This window comes from Heterocephalus glaber, unplaced genomic scaffold (assembly GCF_053883595.1).
Source record: "Heterocephalus glaber isolate CG9 unplaced genomic scaffold, H.glaber_assembly_v1.0 deba00000943, whole genome shotgun sequence".
Classification (NCBI taxonomy): Eukaryota; Metazoa; Chordata; class Mammalia; order Rodentia; family Bathyergidae; genus Heterocephalus; species Heterocephalus glaber.
The window spans coordinates 8,403,729-8,423,724 of record NW_028258175.1 but is presented as its reverse complement, the minus strand read 5'-3'; the positions used below and the strand labels follow the sequence as shown (position 1 = coordinate 8,423,724).

Here is a 19,996-nt window from a genome sequence, read left to right as displayed (position 1 = left end):
TTTTTTGTGGTGCTGGGGATTGAGCCAAGGGCCTCACACATGCTGGCCAGCAGCTGTACCACTGAGCCCAGCGACACAATTTTTTGAGTGTGAAATTTTTTTTTTTGGTACTGAGGCCCAAACTCAAGGCCTTGTGTACACTAAGCAAGCAGTCTATCACCAAGCTGTACTTCCAGTCCTTTCAAAAATCGTAATTGCTATGGCCAGGGATTTAGCTCAGTGGTTCTGGCTCCTGCCTTGCAAGGTCCAGAGTTCAATCCCTGTTCCCCCCCTTTAAAAAAATTATAATTGCTATTTTATTTATTTAATTATTTATTTATTTATTTATTTATTTTGGTACTGGGGATGGAACTCTAGACCTTGCACTTGCGAGGCAGGCGGCAGAACTACTGAGCTAAATCCTGGCCCTGTAATTGCTATTATTATTTTGCAGCCCTGGGCTACATCTCCAACCCTTTCTAAAAATCTTTTTATTTTGATAGAGTCTCACTAAGTCACTGAGTTGCCTAGGATGGGCTTGAATTTGTGAGCCTCCTGCCTCAGTTTCCAGAATGCTAGGATTACAGGTGTGTGCCATCACACCTGGCTCTGTCACTCTTTTTAACAGCTGCATATCATTCCATAATATATAAAAACCATCATTTTTAACCATTCTTACTGATGGACAGTGAGCTTATTCCCATTTTGGAGCTATAGCAAAAATCCTGGAAAGATATTGGTGTACACTTGTACACTTGTACTTATAGTTCTGCAGAAAATTTTCTAGGTGAGGGATTACAGTGTCAGTGTATCAGTGACCCTTTGTGTGCCACACTTTCATCCTCTAAAACCTGAGCAAGCAGTCATATCAGCTTCACATTTGGGAGCATAGAAAGTAAACTTTTCCCAGGCATGGTGGTGCAAGCCTATAATCCTGGCCATTGGAAAGACTGAGGCAGGAGGATCACAAGTTCAAGCCCAGCCTGGGCAACTTTGCAAGACTGTGACAAAATAAAAATAAGAAGGGCTGGGGGATGCAGCTCAGTGGTAGAGCATTTGCCTAGAATGTGGGAAGGCCTGGGTTTAATCTCCAGTACTGAAAAAAGAAAGGCAAGCTGATTAAGAAAGCAAAGTACTGTGGAGCTTATTAAGAAGTATACTGAGGCCTTGACTAGTTTAAAGGCATTGTAATTAAGGGAGGAAGGTAAAGAACAAAAGAGAGAGGATGAGGGTGTAGCTCAGTGATAGAGCATGTGGTGGGGGTGAATCAGGCCTTAGGTTTAATCCCCAGCACACACACACACAAGAACAAAAGGGAGACTCTGTTAGGAATTCCAGCTGGTAGGATTTGCATTGGAAAATAGGAATTATCCCTTGCCATGTGGTCCAGACCTTGAAACATGCAGCATAGCTTTGCCAAGTAAGGCTGCCACCAAGCTATACCTGTATATACCTTCCAGTGAATAGCAGTACATCTTTGAAAAGCTGTCTCTTAGAGTTATTAGTCCTGTGTTTCGACAGCCTTAAATGAGTATAAAGGGCAGTACCATCCTTTTTAACATTTATGAAGTACCCTTTATATTTATTTATTTTTGCTTAAATTCTTTTATTGGTACATTTTAGGTATACAATACGTTTTGATTTATCATTAGGTGCTTGTACCTTTACCTGATGTATCTTGGTTCTTATTTTTTCCCCATTCCCCTGCCCTCCCTTCCCTATTTACAAAGACTTTGTTTCCACTTTTTCCTTTTCTCATAATTTTTCCTTTCCCTTCTTTCCTTTGCCCTTCCCTTCCCACTTCCCCTACCCCTTTGGACCTTTTCTTCCTATTTCAAATTATCAGTTATTCATTTTAATCCTTATTTACACTTTCAGTTTCTCACAATAGAGAAACTATTCAGTATTTACACGTGTCCTATTTATTTCACTTAAGAGTATCGTCTCAACGTGCATCCATTTAGCTATAAATATCTCTAATTTCTCATTTTTTATGGCTGAGTAGTACTCCATTTCATAAAAAAACCCACATCTTCTTTAACCAGTTTCCAGTTGATGGGCACTTGGGCTGTTTCCAAGCTTTAGCTATTATGAACTGTGCTGCTATAAACATGGGTGCACATATATTGCTGTGGTGTGATTCTTTTAATTCTTTTGGGAAGATACTCAGCAGGGGAATAGCTGGGTCAAATGGGACCTCTAGTCCTAGTTCTTTGAGGTATCTCCATACTGACTTCCACAGTGGTTGCATCAGTCTGCACTCCCACCAGCAATGGAGAAGGGTTCCTTTCTCCCCACAACCCTGCCAGTATTTGTTATTTGTTGATTTCTTGATAGCAGCCATTCTTTCCGGGGTGAGGTGGAATCTCAAGTGTTTTCATCTGCATCTCTCCAATGACCAGTGGTGTTGAACATTTTTTCATATGTTTATTTGCTGCTTTTACTTCTTTGTCTGAGAAATGTCTGTTCATTTCAGCTGCCCATTTTTGAACTGGGTCTTTCAATTTGGGGGGGGGTCTGATTTTTTTCATTTCTTTATATATTCTAGATAGAAGTCCTTTGTCTGAGTTATAGCTGCTAAAAATTTTTTCCCACATTGTAGGTTGTCTGTTAGCTCTGTTGGTTTCTCTTGCAGTGCAGAAGCTTTTTAGTAAGATGAGATCCCAGTTGTTGATTCTTTGGAAGCATGCTTTATATACCTGGCATTATCCTAGGCAGTGGGAATACAGTAGAAGACCCCACTTACAAGTTGCTCAGTCTTGGCACAACAGCAATTAACAAAAGGATTCCTTACTTTCCTGCTGGTGCTTGGGCTGGCAGCTTTCGGAAAAACAATGGAATGGATTCTTTCCTGAATATTCATAACTATTCTATTCAATGACAAGGAAATTAATGGTATCAACTGCTTTTCTAAGCAGGAGTCTGTGATTTCTGCCTCTGTCCCTAGGAAAAGTACCAGGCACAAAGAAATCATGCTAATTCAGTTATGTAGTTGCAAAGAACTAACCTCTCAGAGTGTGATCATCCAGTGCCCTAGGGTAATTACAGGAGAGAAGTGTGGCTTCTATCAGAGAAGGGCTCAGATGCATGTGTTGACATTGTTTCAGAAGTGGGTTGAAGAGTGTAAATCTTGAGTGAGAAGGCATCTTATTTCAGACACGTTTTCTTGTGATTAAAATATTTCATTCACTAACAATACATATGTCTTATATATGAAAAGAGCTATGACTTTTATATCAATAAGTTCTCTGCAAATCTGGGGCAATCACTTAACACCAACTTGAAAATAAATACTTTTTTTTTTTTTGGTACCGGGGATCGAACTCCAGTCCTTGCGGTTGTACAGCAGGTGGTGAGAAAATAAATATTCTTAAGAAGGAGTCTACTGGGTCTCCAGGGAACTATATTCAGAACTTTGTATTGAGGCAGAGGCATACTTCATTTAACATGAAAAAACAAAACACTACAAAAAAAAAAAATCCAACCCAACAAAACAAAAACAGTTTCTATGAGATTTCAGAGAGCATATACTTGATGATAACTTAAAACAAGCCTTGTTATATTTATTTTTTTTGTGGTGCTGGGGATAACACCTAGGGTCTCACAAATGTTAGGCAAGTGCTGTACCACTAGGGTACACCCCAAGGCCCCAATCTTGTTATAATGGAGGTCTATGTTTTCTTTACATGTATAGTGTTACCTCCCCAATGCTTTGTGTTAAAAATGTATTTGTAAAATTTGATAATTTAATATTAAACACAAATTCACACCACTATAGTGTAGGATTTGTTTTATTTTAATTATTTTTTCCTTTAAGCAAAGGTTTAGTTTCCTCAGTAGCAGATGTGAAAAAAATACCCACAGGCATGTGGCTGATGTGCCACAGAAAAAGTTGAACAAACATAAGTCAGAGTTCTTCAACTGTAATGTAAGCTGGTCAGCAACAGAAGAAAGACTTAAGGCAGAAAGAGGCATTACAGAGAGCAGCACAGTGCTCTTTGAGTCAATCCCAAAGCATTCCAAGAAGGAAAAGGTATCTCAGTAGTTCTGGTTCTTAGTTCGCTAGCTCTCAGAAACTGCTTCCTCCTCATAGTCACCCTCATCTTCCTTCCCGTCTAGTTCAGAGGTATCCGATGACTCATGTTGTAGGACATACTCTCTACTGCTGAACCCAAATTTAAATACATCCTTTTCTTTTAGTTCATAGTATCTCTGTGGCTCAATACGCTTGTTATTCAAGAAAGTTCCATTGCCTGAGGCCAAGTCAGTGATGTAGGGCTTCACCCTTCGGCCAACAGTAGCAACAGCATGAGTATATTCCACAAGCCTGCATACTGAAAGACTTCATGCTGCTTTGAACATGATGGATGATCGACGGGAATGTCTGCGATGCGCGGGTGCCGACCCAAAAGGTAAGCACTTCGTCGATGGATGTACATGACAGGGAGTACCTCATCATTTTTAAACGGGTAGAGACGCCACCGTTTTTTGGGGATACGAGCTTCTGGGGGCTCACTGTACTTAATGATTACATCCCGGAAGGTGTTAGTGTCCTCAAGAAGGGCCCCAGAGAGCTCAAAGCTTGGTTTTTCTTTAACAGGCACCTCTTTGTCTTTATTGTTGCCACCAGGCCGACGCACCAACTCCTGAGCACCACTACCACTTCCGCTGCCTTCGCTCTTCTGGCGGTGCTCCCGTCGCCTGGCATTGTAGAACTCCCGCTTTTCTTCCTGAGCCTGCAGGTTCTGGCTGTCTCGCTCCCGTTCCTGAGGTGGCCCACTCCCAGGTCTCTCACCAGAGCTTTTCCTTTGGCGAGAATGGCCCTGGTGTCTGTCTCGGTCACTGTTGTGACCCCCGCTGTGTTCCTGATTGGATGGTTCTCGGTGCTGCCGATCCTCCCGTCCTCTCTGGGGATGATCCTCACGTTCCTCTCACTTTGACTGTTGAGTGGTGAGGACTTCGGCTTCTCTTACTCCGAGGAGATTTGCTTCTTCTCCCTGAGGACTTGTTTTTCTTTTTGGCCGGGGACCGGCTGCCTCCTCGGGCTCGGCTGCTGCGGTGGTCAGGGCGGCCGGGCTCTCCAGCCGGCGGCGACGGGCTACCGCCAGAAAAGTCCGATCGACGGTGGGCGGCAGGAGCGGACTTTGGGCTGAGGCGCTCCTGCTTCACCACTACCGCCGCCGCTGGCATCGCTACGTCCCCGTCACGGTGCCTTCGCCGGCTCCCCGGCTCCCGTTCGCTCTTCACCTCCTTCATTCTGAGAGTTTGGCAGAGCCAAAGAAAAATGTACCATTCCGCAGAGCTCGGTGAGGAAATGACGAACTAGAGCCCTGAACTTCCGCTTCCGTCTGCGGTCTCCCAGGATTTGTTTTAAAGGGAACCTGACAGCTTTGTTTTTTTTACCTATTTCATTAGGCTGAGTTCTTTTCTCTTTATAACACAGATGTTTAAAATTAAAATTAAGCAGAAACAGCCCCGCCCGCTGGGAGGTCTGACTGCGCCTGCGCAACGCCCGCGGCGGCCCGGGACGGGTAGTGGGCGGGGCCGTAAAAATTAAAATTCAGAAAAAAATTAAAATTCAGACCTACATCTAGATATTTTTTAGGGTGGTACCGGCCCACATCTAGAATTAAAAAAAAAAACAATCTAAGGTTAAGAACCACTTTCTGTATGTCTACACCCTTACACTGTAATTTCCAGGCAGGTGAGATGCATTGCCTCTAGACTCCTTTCAGAAAAGTATCAACAATGTGCTTTTCTCCTAACCCTATTCTTTTCCAACATTTTTTTGTAAAAAAGGAAAAAAGAAACCCGCAAACAACAATGTGCTTTTCTCTGCTTCATGCAGTTTAGGTCTAAAGGCAGCCTATTTCTCTTTGCTTTTTACTTTCCCAAGTTAACCTAAATACAACCTGTGTGAGATGCAGTCATTTAAAAAAAATGGGAATACTTGAATAAATCACTTACTGCCGCATAAGAAAGCAAATTTGACGCACCAAAATAGTGCGGGCTGGAAACATCATGTACTATAGCAAACCTGTTTAATTTGCAAGCCTCTTGGCAAGGAGGAGGAAGGACTGGAAAAATTCAGGTGAAGACTTCTAATGACTAGTCAGACTATGAGTCACTGAAAGTTTCCAGTTAACGATCCCTTCTGCCTGGGCAGGACCTGGGCCCCAGCCCTTTACAAGCCACATTGCAGTTTAAGTTGTAACATCTCACGGTTTTATTGTCTCTTCTCCAAATGATAAAATGAAAGACATAAAATCCAAGACGCTTTGCATTGGCTTTGAAATGCAGGGCAAAATCTGGCTGGAGGAGGGGAGGAAACTGGGGAGACAAGGTAGGGAGGGTGTGAGGCAGAGAAAGCAGAAAAGGTGGTGAAAAGAAAGGGAAGAAATCATTAGGAGATAGGCGGTCCCCTCCTTCTCCCATGAGGTCTGCTGTGTTTTCCTTCGTCCACTGCCCGAGTGGGCCCTTCCTATGGATCCTTGGTCCAGCCGTGAGTCTCACCAGGACCAGTCCCCGCCCCCACCCGGTGACAGGTGGGGCAGCCAAGCTTCCACCAAACCTCCGCTAGCTCGCGCTGCCTGCTGGGAGGCGACCCGCTTCCGGTTGCGCCCGGCCCCTAAACTTCGACTCCCGTCGGCCCCTGGGGAGGGGGGGGGAGGAAAAACGCAGCGGGGTCGCGCAGGCGCCGCCGGAACTCGTAGTTCGGTGTTCTGCCGTGCTCTGTAGCCGGAAGCGAACGCAGACAGGGTCGGAAACTACCGAGGCGAAGGTACGGATGGTGGGGAGGGGTCGGTCTGCGCCGGGCGTGGGGTTGGCGGTGAAGCAGACGGCAGTGGTTGCGTTGGATGGGAGGAGGTCCGCACGCACACACGAGGAGGAGGAGGAGGGTTGAGCTCCCGCCGCTGCCGCCGCCGGCTCTGTCGTCTCGAGTGCAGAGTTCATATTAGAGCTGCCGCCGCGGCGACGCCGCAGATTGTGTCGCTAGGCGCCGGCCCTTCCGTCTCGCCGCCTTTCCTGGGTCAGCGAGGCCCGCTCCTCCCCAGCCGGACGCCCCCGCCTCCATTTCCCGCTCTCTCTTCATCACACACACGGCCCCCACGATCATGGATCCCGGCAGTGGCGGCGGCGGGAGCAGCTGCGGGAGCAGTAGCAGCGACTCGGCGCCCGACTGCTGGGACCAGGCGGACATGGAAGCTCCCGGGCCTGGCCCTTGCGCCGGCGGCTCTGCGGCGGCGGCCGAGGCCCAGCGTGAGCACCTCAGCGCGGCCTTCAGCCGGCAACTCAACGTCAACGCCAAGCCTTTCGTGCCCAACGTCCACGCCGCCGAGTTCGTGCCGTCCTTCCTGCGCGGCTCGGCCCAGGCACCGATACCCGCAGCCGGCGCCGCGGCCGACGACAACCACGGAGCGGGCAGCGGCGCCGGAGGCCCCTCGGGTAAAGTGCTGGGGCTCGGGGCAGCCGGAGTCGGGACGTGCGGCCCCGGGGTCGGTCGCACGTGGGACACTGACAGCAGTGGTGCCGGCCGGTCTGGGTGGGGTGGCCTGAGCCTTGGGCGGGCCTGCGGGGGTGTCAGGTTTGGGCGGGGAGGGGGCGAGGCCCGCCCCCCGCAGGCAGCCCTGGGAGTGGGAACCGTATGGGACGGAGAGGGGCGGCGGCGGCGGCGAGTCAGTGCCACGAGGCCCAGAAGGGACGACAGATGGAGCCAGGAGTCCGTCGGTATCAGGTGGCCGTTGAGAGAGTCGAAGGGGTGGGGAGGATGGGTGCTCGAGTGGTCCCTTCGCCTTAGGCCTAGCCAAAGAGCTTCTGCTGTTATAATTTCCACTATTGAAAGTGTAATTACGTTTCACATGTCTATGGCTCCGAACCTTCCTAAAGGAATCCCAGGATGCATTGCAGTCTAATGATCGGCCAGAAACTGTTGGCTATCAATACAAAGATTTTTTTCCCTTAGCATGTTGTATGCTTAAAAGTTCAAAAGTATCAAAAAGTTAAGATTACTGACTTAAATATTAACGTTTGGTAGGAAACTACTTTGATTTGTGTGCTATTTTTCTTGGTAGAGTTTTCTCCTTTGTTAATGACACGTTTAGCATTTTCATCCTTGACCTTGCTCATGTTGTTTGATATAAAACTCACTTTGTTTTCAAGTGTTACATATCTAATAAGTCTATATCTTGAAACGCTTGAGCATTACTTTATAACTATATAGTTGTCACATGCCTTTCTAACCATTGGAAGGAAACATACTTTCTGTGATTTCAAGTTAAGTTCTGTCTTTAATAATATATTTAGAGGCTGCTTCAGTGGTAGGTAGTATGCTTACAGGTGCTGATTTTGTAGGCTGTCCAAGGAGTGAATTTAAGTATTCTTCCCATAAATGGTCCTTATCTAGGGAATGATCGGCATTGCCTTAAAAAGAAAAAGGAAGGAAAAGCTGAATATCCTTTATTATTTAGTGAGAATGCTTTTGGTGTTCAGTTTCTTCAGAAACTTGGAAGCTGTAAAGGATGGAGTTTGGAGAAATATTTTTTATGAGGAATGTATGTGAACACGCAATTTGGAATGGGTTGTTTTATTGACTTTGGTATTTGTTTTATTTGTATGGGTGGTTGTTTTCTTTTTGAACAAGGAAGCTTAGGTTTTATTTCTTTGCTTATTACATCAAGCCATTTCGGCAACCTAAACTAGTTTGCTTTTCAGTTCCTAAAAGTGCCTGTTTCCTTGTACCTTGTCTTGTAGATTCCATTCATCCAGGCCTTTTCTTTCTTGTCAACCCCTTAGCCCCCTTTATTCTGGAGCAACCAGCACCAGTGTGACTAGACTTGGGACTCTATTTACAGCCTAAGCATCAGCCAAGTCAGCAAGCGACATCTGTTTATAGAGCCATGATTTGGAATGGTCATTGTTGACTAATTATCACCTGTGATACAGTAGTAGTTTTTTCTCTTACTGATACTTGCTAATTTGTAGTTTTAATGCTTTTGTCTGATGCTGCTAGTAGTTGGAGATATATAAAAATGTGTAGGGGCTGGGTTTGTCGGTGCATGCTTGTAATCTCAGCACTCTGGGAGGCTGAGGCAGGAGGATCACAAGTTTGAGCACAGCCTGGGCAACTCAGTGACTTAGTGAGGCACTAATTTAAAACAAGAAGAGTTACAAATATAGCTCAGTGTGAAAACTTTGAGTTCAGGCTCCCAATAATTCAAAGAAAAAACAATCTTCTTTAGGATGTCTTATTTGGAAAGGAACAGATTTTCTACATTGAGGTGTACAGTTAAGTGGGACTGTTGGACTGTGCATTTCAGATCATTTGGGTCCATTTAATCCCACCACCAGTGAACTGTGCAGTACTTAGAAAAAGCAGAGAAAAAATTGGAAATAGCAGCTAGACTGAAACTTACAAAGGAGGAACCAAAAAGTTTGCAACTTTTTTGTAGTAAGGAAATGGACACGGGTTATAGCCTCTTGTTAAGCTGTACCTGAAATGTGTTTTTAAACTAGATGCCAGAAAAGCTGTTGAAGGAGCCTTGAGATCAGAGCTCTAGAATAACTTCTAAAACTGCATCTTTCTTGAATGAATATGTCATTTCTTCTAGTTTGTCTTCTCTTTTTTTGATGCAGTGCTGCCTAGAACCATCAGTAGAGCAAGAAGCTTTTGTATGGTGTCACCTTCACTGGGAGGCTGCTGGTGATGCTTGTCTCCAGCCATCCCAAGTCAGAAGTTGGGATTCTCTTTGAAAACTTAAGAATATAGGTTTCCAAAGGAACATTTAGTGTAATTAAGCATAAGTCATTTAAGTGCAGTTCTCTACAGAGCCAAGTAAATTGATCAAGTGATTGTTATTAAAATAGAAGACCCAGGGCTGGGGATTTAGCTCAGTGGTTCCGGTGCCTGCCTTGCAAGCACAAGGTCCCGAGTTCGATCCCTGGAACCAAAAAAAGAAAGAAAAAAAAAAAAGACCCAAAATGAAGGAAAATATTGGAGACAAAGCTTAATGTACACTAGAACAAATTTTTTCTGATAGAATATATTTATGTTATGTTCAAATTTGTACCTAGTTCAGTCTTTTTAGATTAACAAGAAATGGTTTAGTAGTGTTAGGTAATTAGGGTTACTTGTAGTTTTGGGTATTTGTTGTGCCTCCTTGAACCAGATAACAAGTACTGAGGTGCTAACTGTAAATGGGTTAGTGTTCTTGCACCATTCCACCCTCTAAGCGTCTCAGAACCCTTCCATTAAAAGGTGTATAGAATAGGATAAAACCAGCAGTCTCCACTACTTCTTGGAGGGAGAATTGTGTCTAAGATATAGCAAATTGTATTGTAGAATTTAAATCTTAGGAGTCTTCTATTTTACTGTGTTTGGCTTTTGCTGAGTGCTTTGTTTTTGGAGGAGGGACTTTATTTTTTTAAAATGAGACAGTATAATGCACATACTGTAGGGTTCACTGTTTTACAGTGCACGGTTCAGTGGTTTTTGGTTTTTTTTGGTAGTAGTTCCAAGGTTATGCAACCACTGCGACTTTATGGATGCTTTTGAATCACTAGATATTCTCAAAAGTAATGTCTTCAGGACCTCCATAGTAAAGAACTTCCAAATTGCTTTGTGGAGAAGGGTTCATATAGTATTTTATTATAGTAAAGGACTCAATTACTAGAAGGTAAGGTTCTTGATTTGTTTTTAAGACTGAAATGTCTGCAATAACTTCTAATATACAGGTGCTCTTGGGTGTCATTGGGATGCTAAATGGAATTAGGGCAGTAAGCAGATCAGGGATCAGTGGTATTATTCTTCGATTGTCACAGTGCTAAGTACTTTAGTGCCCTTAGTTATTTCTTTCCCTGCCTTGACTTACCGCTTACTAGATTTTGGCTCTTGATTTTATGTGTTTGAATGGCTGGAGTATAAGGATTTAACAAACAAGTGATGACACTAACTACTGTTGTGGTGGGCTGAAGAGCCGTTTAAACTGTTAGAAATTTTGATTGGCCATAAAGTCTTTGGAGCAGATTGTATTTAGCATTGTTAGTACATACATTATTACATAAATCTGTTCTTTGTTCTCACCTTTTCTGAAATTGTATTGTATAGAAAGCAATTAAAACTGATCAGGTCGAGTTAGGGAAATATATAGGATAAATTTTAAGCCTTGATTTGCTTGTTTTTGTTTGCTGGGAGGAATGTCTTAAAAGTGTTCAAATAGGGCCTGGGATTTAGCGCAGTGGTTTCGTCTCCTGCTGCACAAGGACCCGGGTTCGATCCCCGGTACAAAAAAAAAAAAAAAGTGTTCAAATAGAATTGTTTGAGGAGAAAGGACTGTTAAAGAATAGATAACCTTTTGGGGTGAGTTAGCAGTATTAGAATAGAATTTTTGATCTGGAATTTTTTGATTAGATATACATATTTACATCTGGCAATTAATTAACAAGCATTTATCTACTGAATGTAGGATGCTGTGAGGCACTTGGAATGATGTCAAGATGACTAAGTTGTGTTCCTCCAGGAGTCTAGAAAAGGATCAGATGACTAATTTACACTAGTGGAAAATAGTGTATTAAGAGGGCCATACAAAGGTTGTAGATAATTTTCAAAGTTGAGAAGATAAATTGCTCAGGATTCAAGAGCCTCATGTAAATCATTTCAATCTTGTCATCTTAATCATAAAATAAAAGATATATCTATTTTATGCTGTTTTTCTGGAATACATTATTTTTTGGTTTTGAGATCTAATTCACCTATAAAATTCTCCCTCTTAGTGTTTCTGTGGTTTTTGTTTTTGTTTGTAGTACTGGGAATGAAACCCAGAGGCTGTTTAGCACTGAGCTACATCCCCAGCTTTTTTTGTTTTTTATTTTGAGAGAGGGTCTTTCTGAGCTACCCAGGCTGGCCTCAAACTTGTGATCCTTCTGCCTCAGTCTCCCAGGTAGCTAGGATTATAGGTGTCCATCGTCACACCTCACTGTTTCTATGTTTTTACTTAAGTTTGCCAGGAATTTGCTGAAGTAGAGCACAAGTTATCTTCTTGCACTACTTACTGTCTCTTTTATACCATAGTTACTGTGATTCTGTCTAATGTGTCTATTAGGCATGTTTGTTTAGAATTGCATCATTCTACCCTCAATTTGTAAAAATCTTTGAGAAGCAAAAATGTGGTCACTCGTGGAAGGTTTTTTGTTGTTCTGAGGTCCTCAGACTATTTAGTTGTCAGTTGTTGATTAATACTAAAGCTTCTTAAGTTTTGTCTTTTCCAGTAGATTTTAACAAAGCATAGCTAAATTATAGATGTATTTTGTCTTTGTAAATGACTTTGTTTGAAGGGGACATGATGGTTACTGTACTCCAGGTGGAATCAGTTTCCCATATAATTCAACTTTTCTTGTGGAGGAAAGAGAAGGGATTTCTCCAGCATCTTTTATTAGCCTAACCCTAGGAGTGGTGATGCTCAATTCCAAAAACATTCCAGCTAGATAATTTTACATCAGTTTGCTTGAAAAAAAACCAAAGAATGTGTACTACTAAGCAATCTGTGTTCATTTCCGTTGGGTGGGTTTTTTTTAAAACAGCAGAAGTAATATTTGTTCTCTCTTTTTTTTTTTTTTTTTTGGTACCGGGGATTGAACTCAGGTCCTTGAGCTTGCTCAGCAGGCAGCGAAACCACTGAGCCAAATCCCTGGCTTTTCTCTTATTTTTGTACTTTATTGGGGCTATATGCAATGGTTTTGGCTTATGTATTTTAATGTTTCAAATTGCTTAAAGTAGATAGGATATAAAATCATAAGACTACCTTTTAGGGTTGCTTAAAAAATACAATGGAATTTCAGATACTCCACAGAAAGACTCATTGGGTTACGAGGCATTGTTTTAGTGACTGAACAAACAGATTCTTAGAATGTTAGGGCTGGGAATCGCTCTAGCAGTAATAGAATCTTCTCATTTTTGGATAAAGAAACTGAAGCCCAGAGATGCTAAGTGAATGCCTAAGGTCACTTACAGAGTTAATGACACAGTTGAATCTAGAATCCAGATTTGCCAACTGCTAGTTTAGGGCTCTTTCTGCCATACCATGCTGTTTATTGGAAAAAAGGGCTTTCCTAGAGGTAATTACTACAAGCAGTATGGGTTTTCTGACAGAGTGGCCCTGGAATTTGCCTTTCTAGTGTTTCATTCTTAAAGGTTTTTGGAATTATTTTAGGGCCTCGAGATGCTTGTTGTAATTAATTATGAATTACCAGTGTTTAATATGCCTCAGTCATTTAATCTCCACAGTATTCTCTTGATGTTTAAGTACTATTGGCCCATTTTATATATGCAAAAATTACAGCTTAGGAAAGCTGAACAACTTAGTGAAATCATGTCATAAATAAATGGAGGAGTGAGGATTAGATCTAGGACTGATTTCAAAGCTGTTTGTAGCAGAAGTGACTCTGTTAGTCTTTTTTTGATTTTATATTAAACAATCTTTTTAGCTGAGATACTTTTTCAAAAACCAGACAGGATTGTCTCTGTGTCCCAGAAGTAGCAGAATGACATCATACGTAGGAAATGCTAGTCTAATAGTTTGTAACTGCTTCTTTCAGCATTTAAGAAGGTATTGATACAAATTACAGTAATACCTTAGTTCTTGAAGGCTTCAGTTTACAAACAAAAGTGTTTTGCAAAATTTTGCTTCCATTCATAAACTGCATTGGGTAACAAACACAACCACGGCTATCTTCCATACAAACCATCTTTTCCCAAATCATAAAACAAATTAAGTTCATAAAATGAAGTACCACTATATTTTAACCAGCTCTGTTCACCATTGCCATTACCACTGTGTTTTTCTTACTCAGTTGGTTTTAGTTTTTGGTGCTTTTTGAGACAAGGTTTCACTGTGTAGCCCAGGCTGGCCTTGGACTCACCTCATTCCTCCTGCCTCAGCCTCTCAAGTGCTAGGATTATGGGTGTGCACCACCACGCCCAGCTTCATTTAGTTTTTGGGTTTTTTTGGGTTTTTTGGTACCAAGGATCAAACTCAGGACTTTGTGCTTGTGAGGCAGCAATGCCACTGAGCTAAATCCCTGGCCCACTTCATTAAGTTTTTGAGACAGGGTCTTGCTATGTTGCCCATACTTATCTCAAACTCTTGAGCTCCAGCCTCAGCCTCCCAAGTAGCTGGGACTGCAGTTGTGTGCCACCACACTTGAAAAGGCTTTGCCTTTTTAGAGTGTTTAGTAATTAAGACAAAACCATTGACATTTTTACATGTTCTGCAGATTCTTTCTGGCATCAAACCCAGTACCTCCCTCATGCTAGGTTAAGTACTCTTTATCACTGAGCTTCATCCCTAGCCCAGACTTTCTTCTGATGTTTGCTTTTACTACTTTCCATTATTTCCTGTAGGAGAAGAATACTTTAGTGTGAAGTTCTCGTTGAGAGATTATTATAGTCATCTGAATGCTAGAGAACTTATAGTTCCTTACTTAAGTTATACTTTAATCTCTTCAGTATAGCATTTCTGTAATGCTTTTATCAAAAGTTAAGATATTTAAAATCAAACCTTCATGGAAATGGCAGTATAGCAGAGGTAAGGTATGGTGAGACAAATGAAGCAAAAAGACAACAGAGTATGAAACTATATTGAGTAAAAATTATGTCCACACTATTCTAACCTGTGGAGACTACAAGAGCAGGGGAAAGTTTCCATATTTCAGAAAATTATGCACCTCACAGTCATTCTGGAAGTTTTATCATCTTCTAGGGAGCAAGAACTAAGATGTTTGTAGGTGCCTATAATTAAAAGAGGTATTCCTATCCTGGAAGAGATATTATTAGTTCTTTAAGGTGGTAAGGTGTGTAGGGTATGGGATAGATATAGAAAATTAGGTAAGGCAAGGGTAGTACAATTAAAGAAGAGTTTGTTTTGTGTTATGGATCAAACCCAAGACCTTGAGTATGCTAGGCAATTGCTTTACCATTAAGCCACATCCCCAGTCAGGGAGAGTTCTTTTTTGGGAGGGAGGGCAGGTTGAGGTTGAGACAGGGTCTCACTATCTAGTCCAGGCTGGCCTCGTTCTCACAACAATCCACCTGCTTCAGCCTGGCAAGTGCTGGGATCACAGGCCTATGCTACTATACTAGGTCTGTCTGTCTCTGTGTGTGTGTCTCTCTCTCAAGGTCTCACTGTATATACCTCAGGCTGGCCTTGAACTGTGTGAGTTCAGATATGCAACACTACTCCCTGATGAGAATATCTTTTTTAAAAAACGTTTATATCCTTAAAGATTGACCAAAAAGCCTACATAACAGGGCTGGGCGTGGTGGCTCACACCTGTAATCCCAGCTCTTGGGAGGCAGAGGCAGGAGGATTGCTGCAAGTTTGAGGTCAGCCTGAGCTACATAATGAGTTCAAGGCCAGCCTGAACTACAAAGTGAGACTCTGTCTCAAAAAAAAAAAAGCCCACATAACATAAAAATAAATATTTTAGTTAGACATGGTAGCCCATGCTTGTAAGTCCAGCACTCAGTAGGCTGAGGCAGGCGGATCACCGCAAGTTCAAGGCCAGCCTGAACTACATAGTAAGACCCTGTCTATTAAAACCAAAAAACCCCAAACTTAAAATGAACAATTTAGTGGCATTTAGTACATTCAGTATATGGTAATACAATCAGTGCCTGTATTTAGTTTCCAAATATTTTCATCACCCCAAAGAAAACGAGTATTCATTAAGCAGTTATTCCTCATTTCCCTGTCTTCCCAACTTCTGACAGCTATGAGAATCTGAGTTCTGACTTGATGGATTAACTTATTTTGAATATTTCATAAAAGTGGAATCACACAATATGTTACCTTTTGTGTTCATCCCATGATCACACTTAACCAACAATTTTAAGATTCAGATTATCATCTGTATTCAACTTCAGGTAGTATTGATGACCAGCTGTCTTATAAAATCTTTACATTTTTTGTTTTAGAATTTGTGGTAATGAGCCTAGCTAGTATCAGAACTGTTTCAGAGCCATTTTATTTATCCGCCTTATCTTTTGTTTCGTTTTGTTTTGTTTGGTGCTGGATATGGAACCCAGGGGCTCATATGATAGACAAGTATTTTACCAAGTGAGCTACAACCCCAATGTTCACCTTCCTTTTATCTTAAACTAGTAGAATCCTTTCAGTTTGGGGTGTGGCAGTTGTAGTTACAGCACACTGACAACTTTCCCACTTAGAATTGTTCCATTTAAAAAAATACTTGGTAAAGGGGCCGGGGATTTAGCTAGTGGTTCCAGTGCCTGCCTTGAAAGTGCAAGGTCCAGAGTTTGATCCCCGGTACCAAAAAAAAAAATACTTGGTAAAGGTTTTTGTGAACAGGGTGTATCACTGGAAAATTTGAAGCCACAATTTTATTACTTAGGATTTCTATTTTCATGAGCAGATATGAACTATGTAGGACATAAGAAACAAGGTCCTGTTGACTTTGAACCTAGGAGAGGTTAGGTTTGAACCTATGTTGAGTTTAAAGAACATTTTGCTAAATATCCTGTGGTTTTTTTTCCTGGTACATTCCAGAAACATCAGCTCACAGGTGGCATGGACATTGTCATTAGGTTTATGTGATCCTTGGTCCGAAGGTTTCATGGCAAGCTTTTTTGTCCTGTGGGGAAACTGGTAACTTATTTTTGAGCCTATTGATTTCATCATTACATTTATATAAGGACTTAATTGGTTTTGGTACTTATACTGTTTACCTCTGTAAGCTTCACAGTTTTAAAACACACTGTAAGTTGTAGGATATTTTGAAAACTAAAACCATGAACAGATTTTCATTATGTTGCATTATTTGGCTATTGAGATGGTCTCTTGACAGATAACCCTGTTCTGAGAAGCTCCTTATAGCTTTCCGCATGTATTGCCTATATTATATGTGTAAGTCTAAGACTTGGTGCCAGTGCTAAGTGGTCAGTTTGGTTTTAGAAAGCTCAGTTATATTTAGGATATCCAAAAGGAAAAGTGGTACTTGTAAAACTTGGAAAAGACCACAGTTAATTTTTTGTTGTTATTGTTTTTTTGGTACCTGGGATCTAACTCGGGACCTTGCTCTTGTGAGGCAGGTGGTGGAACCACTGAGCTAAATCCCCAGCCCTGACCACAGTTAATTTTTATATACTTGTGTAGAAAGTTCAAGGTTAGCCTGGACTAGTGATGAGACCCTGTCTCAGAAAATATAAAAATAAAAAAGATCATTACGGAATCTTATAAAGTACTAATCATAGCTTTCTTGGTCTACTGAGTTACCCAAAGAGACTGTAAAAGTAGATAGGTATTTGTTGAGCAAATCCAACTAATTTCATCTGTGCTGGGCTGTACATGTGTAAAAAAAAGGAGAGAATAAGCGTTCTTTTATTAATATACTTCAGTTACTGAAAATTGGCTGTAATTGGTAGATTTTTAAAAATGTGTTAAACAGAGATTTCTTACTTGAAAACCTGAGGTATCTGCTATTGATCTGAGTGTTGAGGTTTGTGGTATTATTGAAGTTCTGTTTTTACTGTATATTAAAAGTAAAATGATGTGTAGATCCTAATTTTTAATAGAACTTAATTCTTTTAAGCAGTACCTGTGGAATCCTCTGAAGAGCAACAGTCATTATTGTGTGAAGGTAATTTTTTATGGGACTCTTAATTGAGAAAGTTATTTATAGTGAAGCTAAATATTGTTTTGTAAATATGTATTATATCTCAATCTTGTTTATAGGTTCAAATTCAGCTGTTAGCATGGAACTTTCAGAACCTGTTGGTAAGAATTTCTGACCATACTAATACAGTAATATGAAACTTTCACTCTTCAGATTTAAGGTGCAAATGTAAATGTTATGATTATCATAATGGCTACACTTAAGACACATTGAGTCTTTGCTGTTAGAATTTATAAAGCAGAGCTGGGGATTTAGCTCAATGGTTCCCGTGCCTGCCTCACAAGTGCAAGGACCCGAGTTCCATCCCTGGTACCAAAAAAAAAAAAAAAAAAGGAATTTATAAAGCAGAGCTAATTGGGCATTAACACTATCTTGATAAATTTAGCTATTGGAAAAAAAATTGAGTGGAGTGCTGCAGTCAATTTAAATAGTTGTGCTTATTCCCTTTACTTTGAAAATTTCTTTCCTTTCTATAATTTTATTACTCGTAGAGGTTTCCATGTTCTCAAGGTGCTTATTAAAGTTGATACCAGGGCTAGGGATTTAGCTCAGTGGCACCGTGCCTGCCTTGCAAGTGCAAGGTTCTGAGTTTGATCCCTTGAACAGGGGGGAAAAAAAAGTTGATTCCAAAGTTTTCTTATATGAAAAGGAAAAAGCTGGGCATAGTGGCACACACCTGTAATCCCAGCACTCGGGAGGCTGAGGCAGGAGGATTGTCAGGAGTTTGAGGCCAGCCTAGGCTATAGAGTGAGTTCAAGGCCAGCCTGAGTAACAGTAGAATCTGTCTCAAAAAAAAGTGCCCCCCCCCAAAAAAAGGAAAAAGAAAATACATCTCCTAGGTCTTTTCACACTTTTCCTGTGTTCCAATTTTAAACTTTCTCTTTTTTCCCTCTGTCAAGTCATCTTGAGATTAGAATCACTGGGCTGTTGGGAATGTTAGCTCTCGTGTTTTACCTTTGGTTTGTCCTTAAGAAATGAAGCCTTGGGCCGGGGATTTAGCTCAGTGGTTTCACTGCCTGCTGCGCAAACGCAAGGACCCGAGTTCAATCCCTGGTACCAAAAAAAAAAAAAAAAAAAAGAAAGAAATGAAGCCTCACTAACAGTAATCTCATAGTCTCCAAGACAGCTCTGATATCATCAGTGAGGCCAGCTTGAAAGCAATTAGCCATTTCTGTTGTGAAAGAGATTTTCTTACTTATGTGTCACTGGACACTAAGGAATGGAACTTATGTATGTGAAGTTCCACTGGTTTTAAAGTATGTATTTTACAATTTAGGCAAATCTTTTTTTCAGAATACTAAGTTAAAATATCTGTGTTCAGTAGAAAATGGAGAGACGGAAATGTCCCCAGAAGAATCGTGGGAGCTCAAAGAAGAAATAAATGAAGCAGAGCCAGGGGGTGGTTCCTCGGGGGATGGAAGGCCACCTGAGGAAAATGCCCAGGAAATGATGGAGGAGGAAGAGGAAATACCAAAACCAAAATCCATGGCTGCACCGCCAGGGGCTCCTAAGAAAGAACATGTAAATGTAGTATTCATTGGACATGTAGGTGAGCAGCACTCATAGCATTTATAAGAAATGACCAAAAAGATTGGATAAGACATCTTATTTAGCTAGATATTTGGAGATGTTCAGTGACACTGAACTGAATTATCTAAAATGCCCTGCTTTGATATTGTTTTTGGTGCAAGGGGGGATTGGGGGTGGTGATGGGGTTTGAACCCAGAGCCTCACACATGCTAAATTACTTTGATTTTTTTTTTTTTTTTAACTTTCTCGATTTTGTTTAAGTTTGCAAATTATTACAAGTACTTTGTTGTTGAAGTTTGGGCAGGTGAATAATTTGCATAGAAATTGGTAGAAAAATACATCTACATTTGGTTGTAATGTATAATTAGTCTGTAGGTACTGGTTACATTTTGGCATACTATGATATGTTGATATCTAGGAAAGGCACTACTTATTTTTTAAGACTTTAGTTGTATTTTAGTGGAATTAACCTTATTACTAGTTTAATTTTATGTGAAGTAAGAAATTCATAATTGGAGTATTTCTGTGTGCTTGTCAAGTTGTTGGTTTAGCAAAATAAATTAACAAAATCAGATATTCTCTAATTGTCTAACATATCCCCAAATTAGTGACAAGAAAATACAGAATTCTGTGCCTTTGCTGGGGATTTAGTTCAGTGGCACCATGCCTGCCTCACAGGTACAAAGGTCATGAGTTTGATCTCTGGTACCAAAAAACAAAAGAATTCTGTGCTGTTTTTCATTTATGTCTGCCTTCCCCATAACAAACACTAAACTCCTTTTCTTAGAAGAAAAAACTACTC

The 19,996-nt window shown here is 41.3% G+C and overlaps 1 protein-coding gene and 1 pseudogene across 7 annotated transcripts in view; one reads left to right on the top strand and one right to left on the bottom strand.

The window, feature by feature from the left end:
* Nucleotides 1-3,754: 3,754 nt before the first annotated feature.
* LOC101721038 (smad nuclear-interacting protein 1 pseudogene) lies at nucleotides 3,755-5,388 on the bottom strand (annotated as a pseudogene).
* Nucleotides 5,389-6,636: 1,248 nt separating this feature from the next.
* Gspt1 (G1 to S phase transition 1) overlaps nucleotides 6,637-19,996 on the top strand; it is a 34,401-nt gene continuing 21,041 nt past the window's right edge. The window contains exons 1-4 of one of the 7 annotated variants that reach the window (XM_013076415.3): nucleotides 6,637-6,760; nucleotides 17,581-17,628; nucleotides 17,724-17,765; nucleotides 18,986-19,213. In XM_013076415.3, coding sequence (XP_012931869.1) covers nucleotides 17,744-17,765; nucleotides 18,986-19,213 — 250 coding nt within the window. In that variant the 5' untranslated portion in view covers nucleotides 6,637-6,760; nucleotides 17,581-17,628; nucleotides 17,724-17,743. Of the gene's footprint in view, nucleotides 7,426-17,580; nucleotides 17,629-17,723; nucleotides 17,766-18,985; nucleotides 19,214-19,996 lie in introns of all 7 variants that reach the window. The other 6 variants (XM_021237253.2, XM_004855858.4, XM_004855860.4 and 3 more) reach the window with 6 other exon arrangements.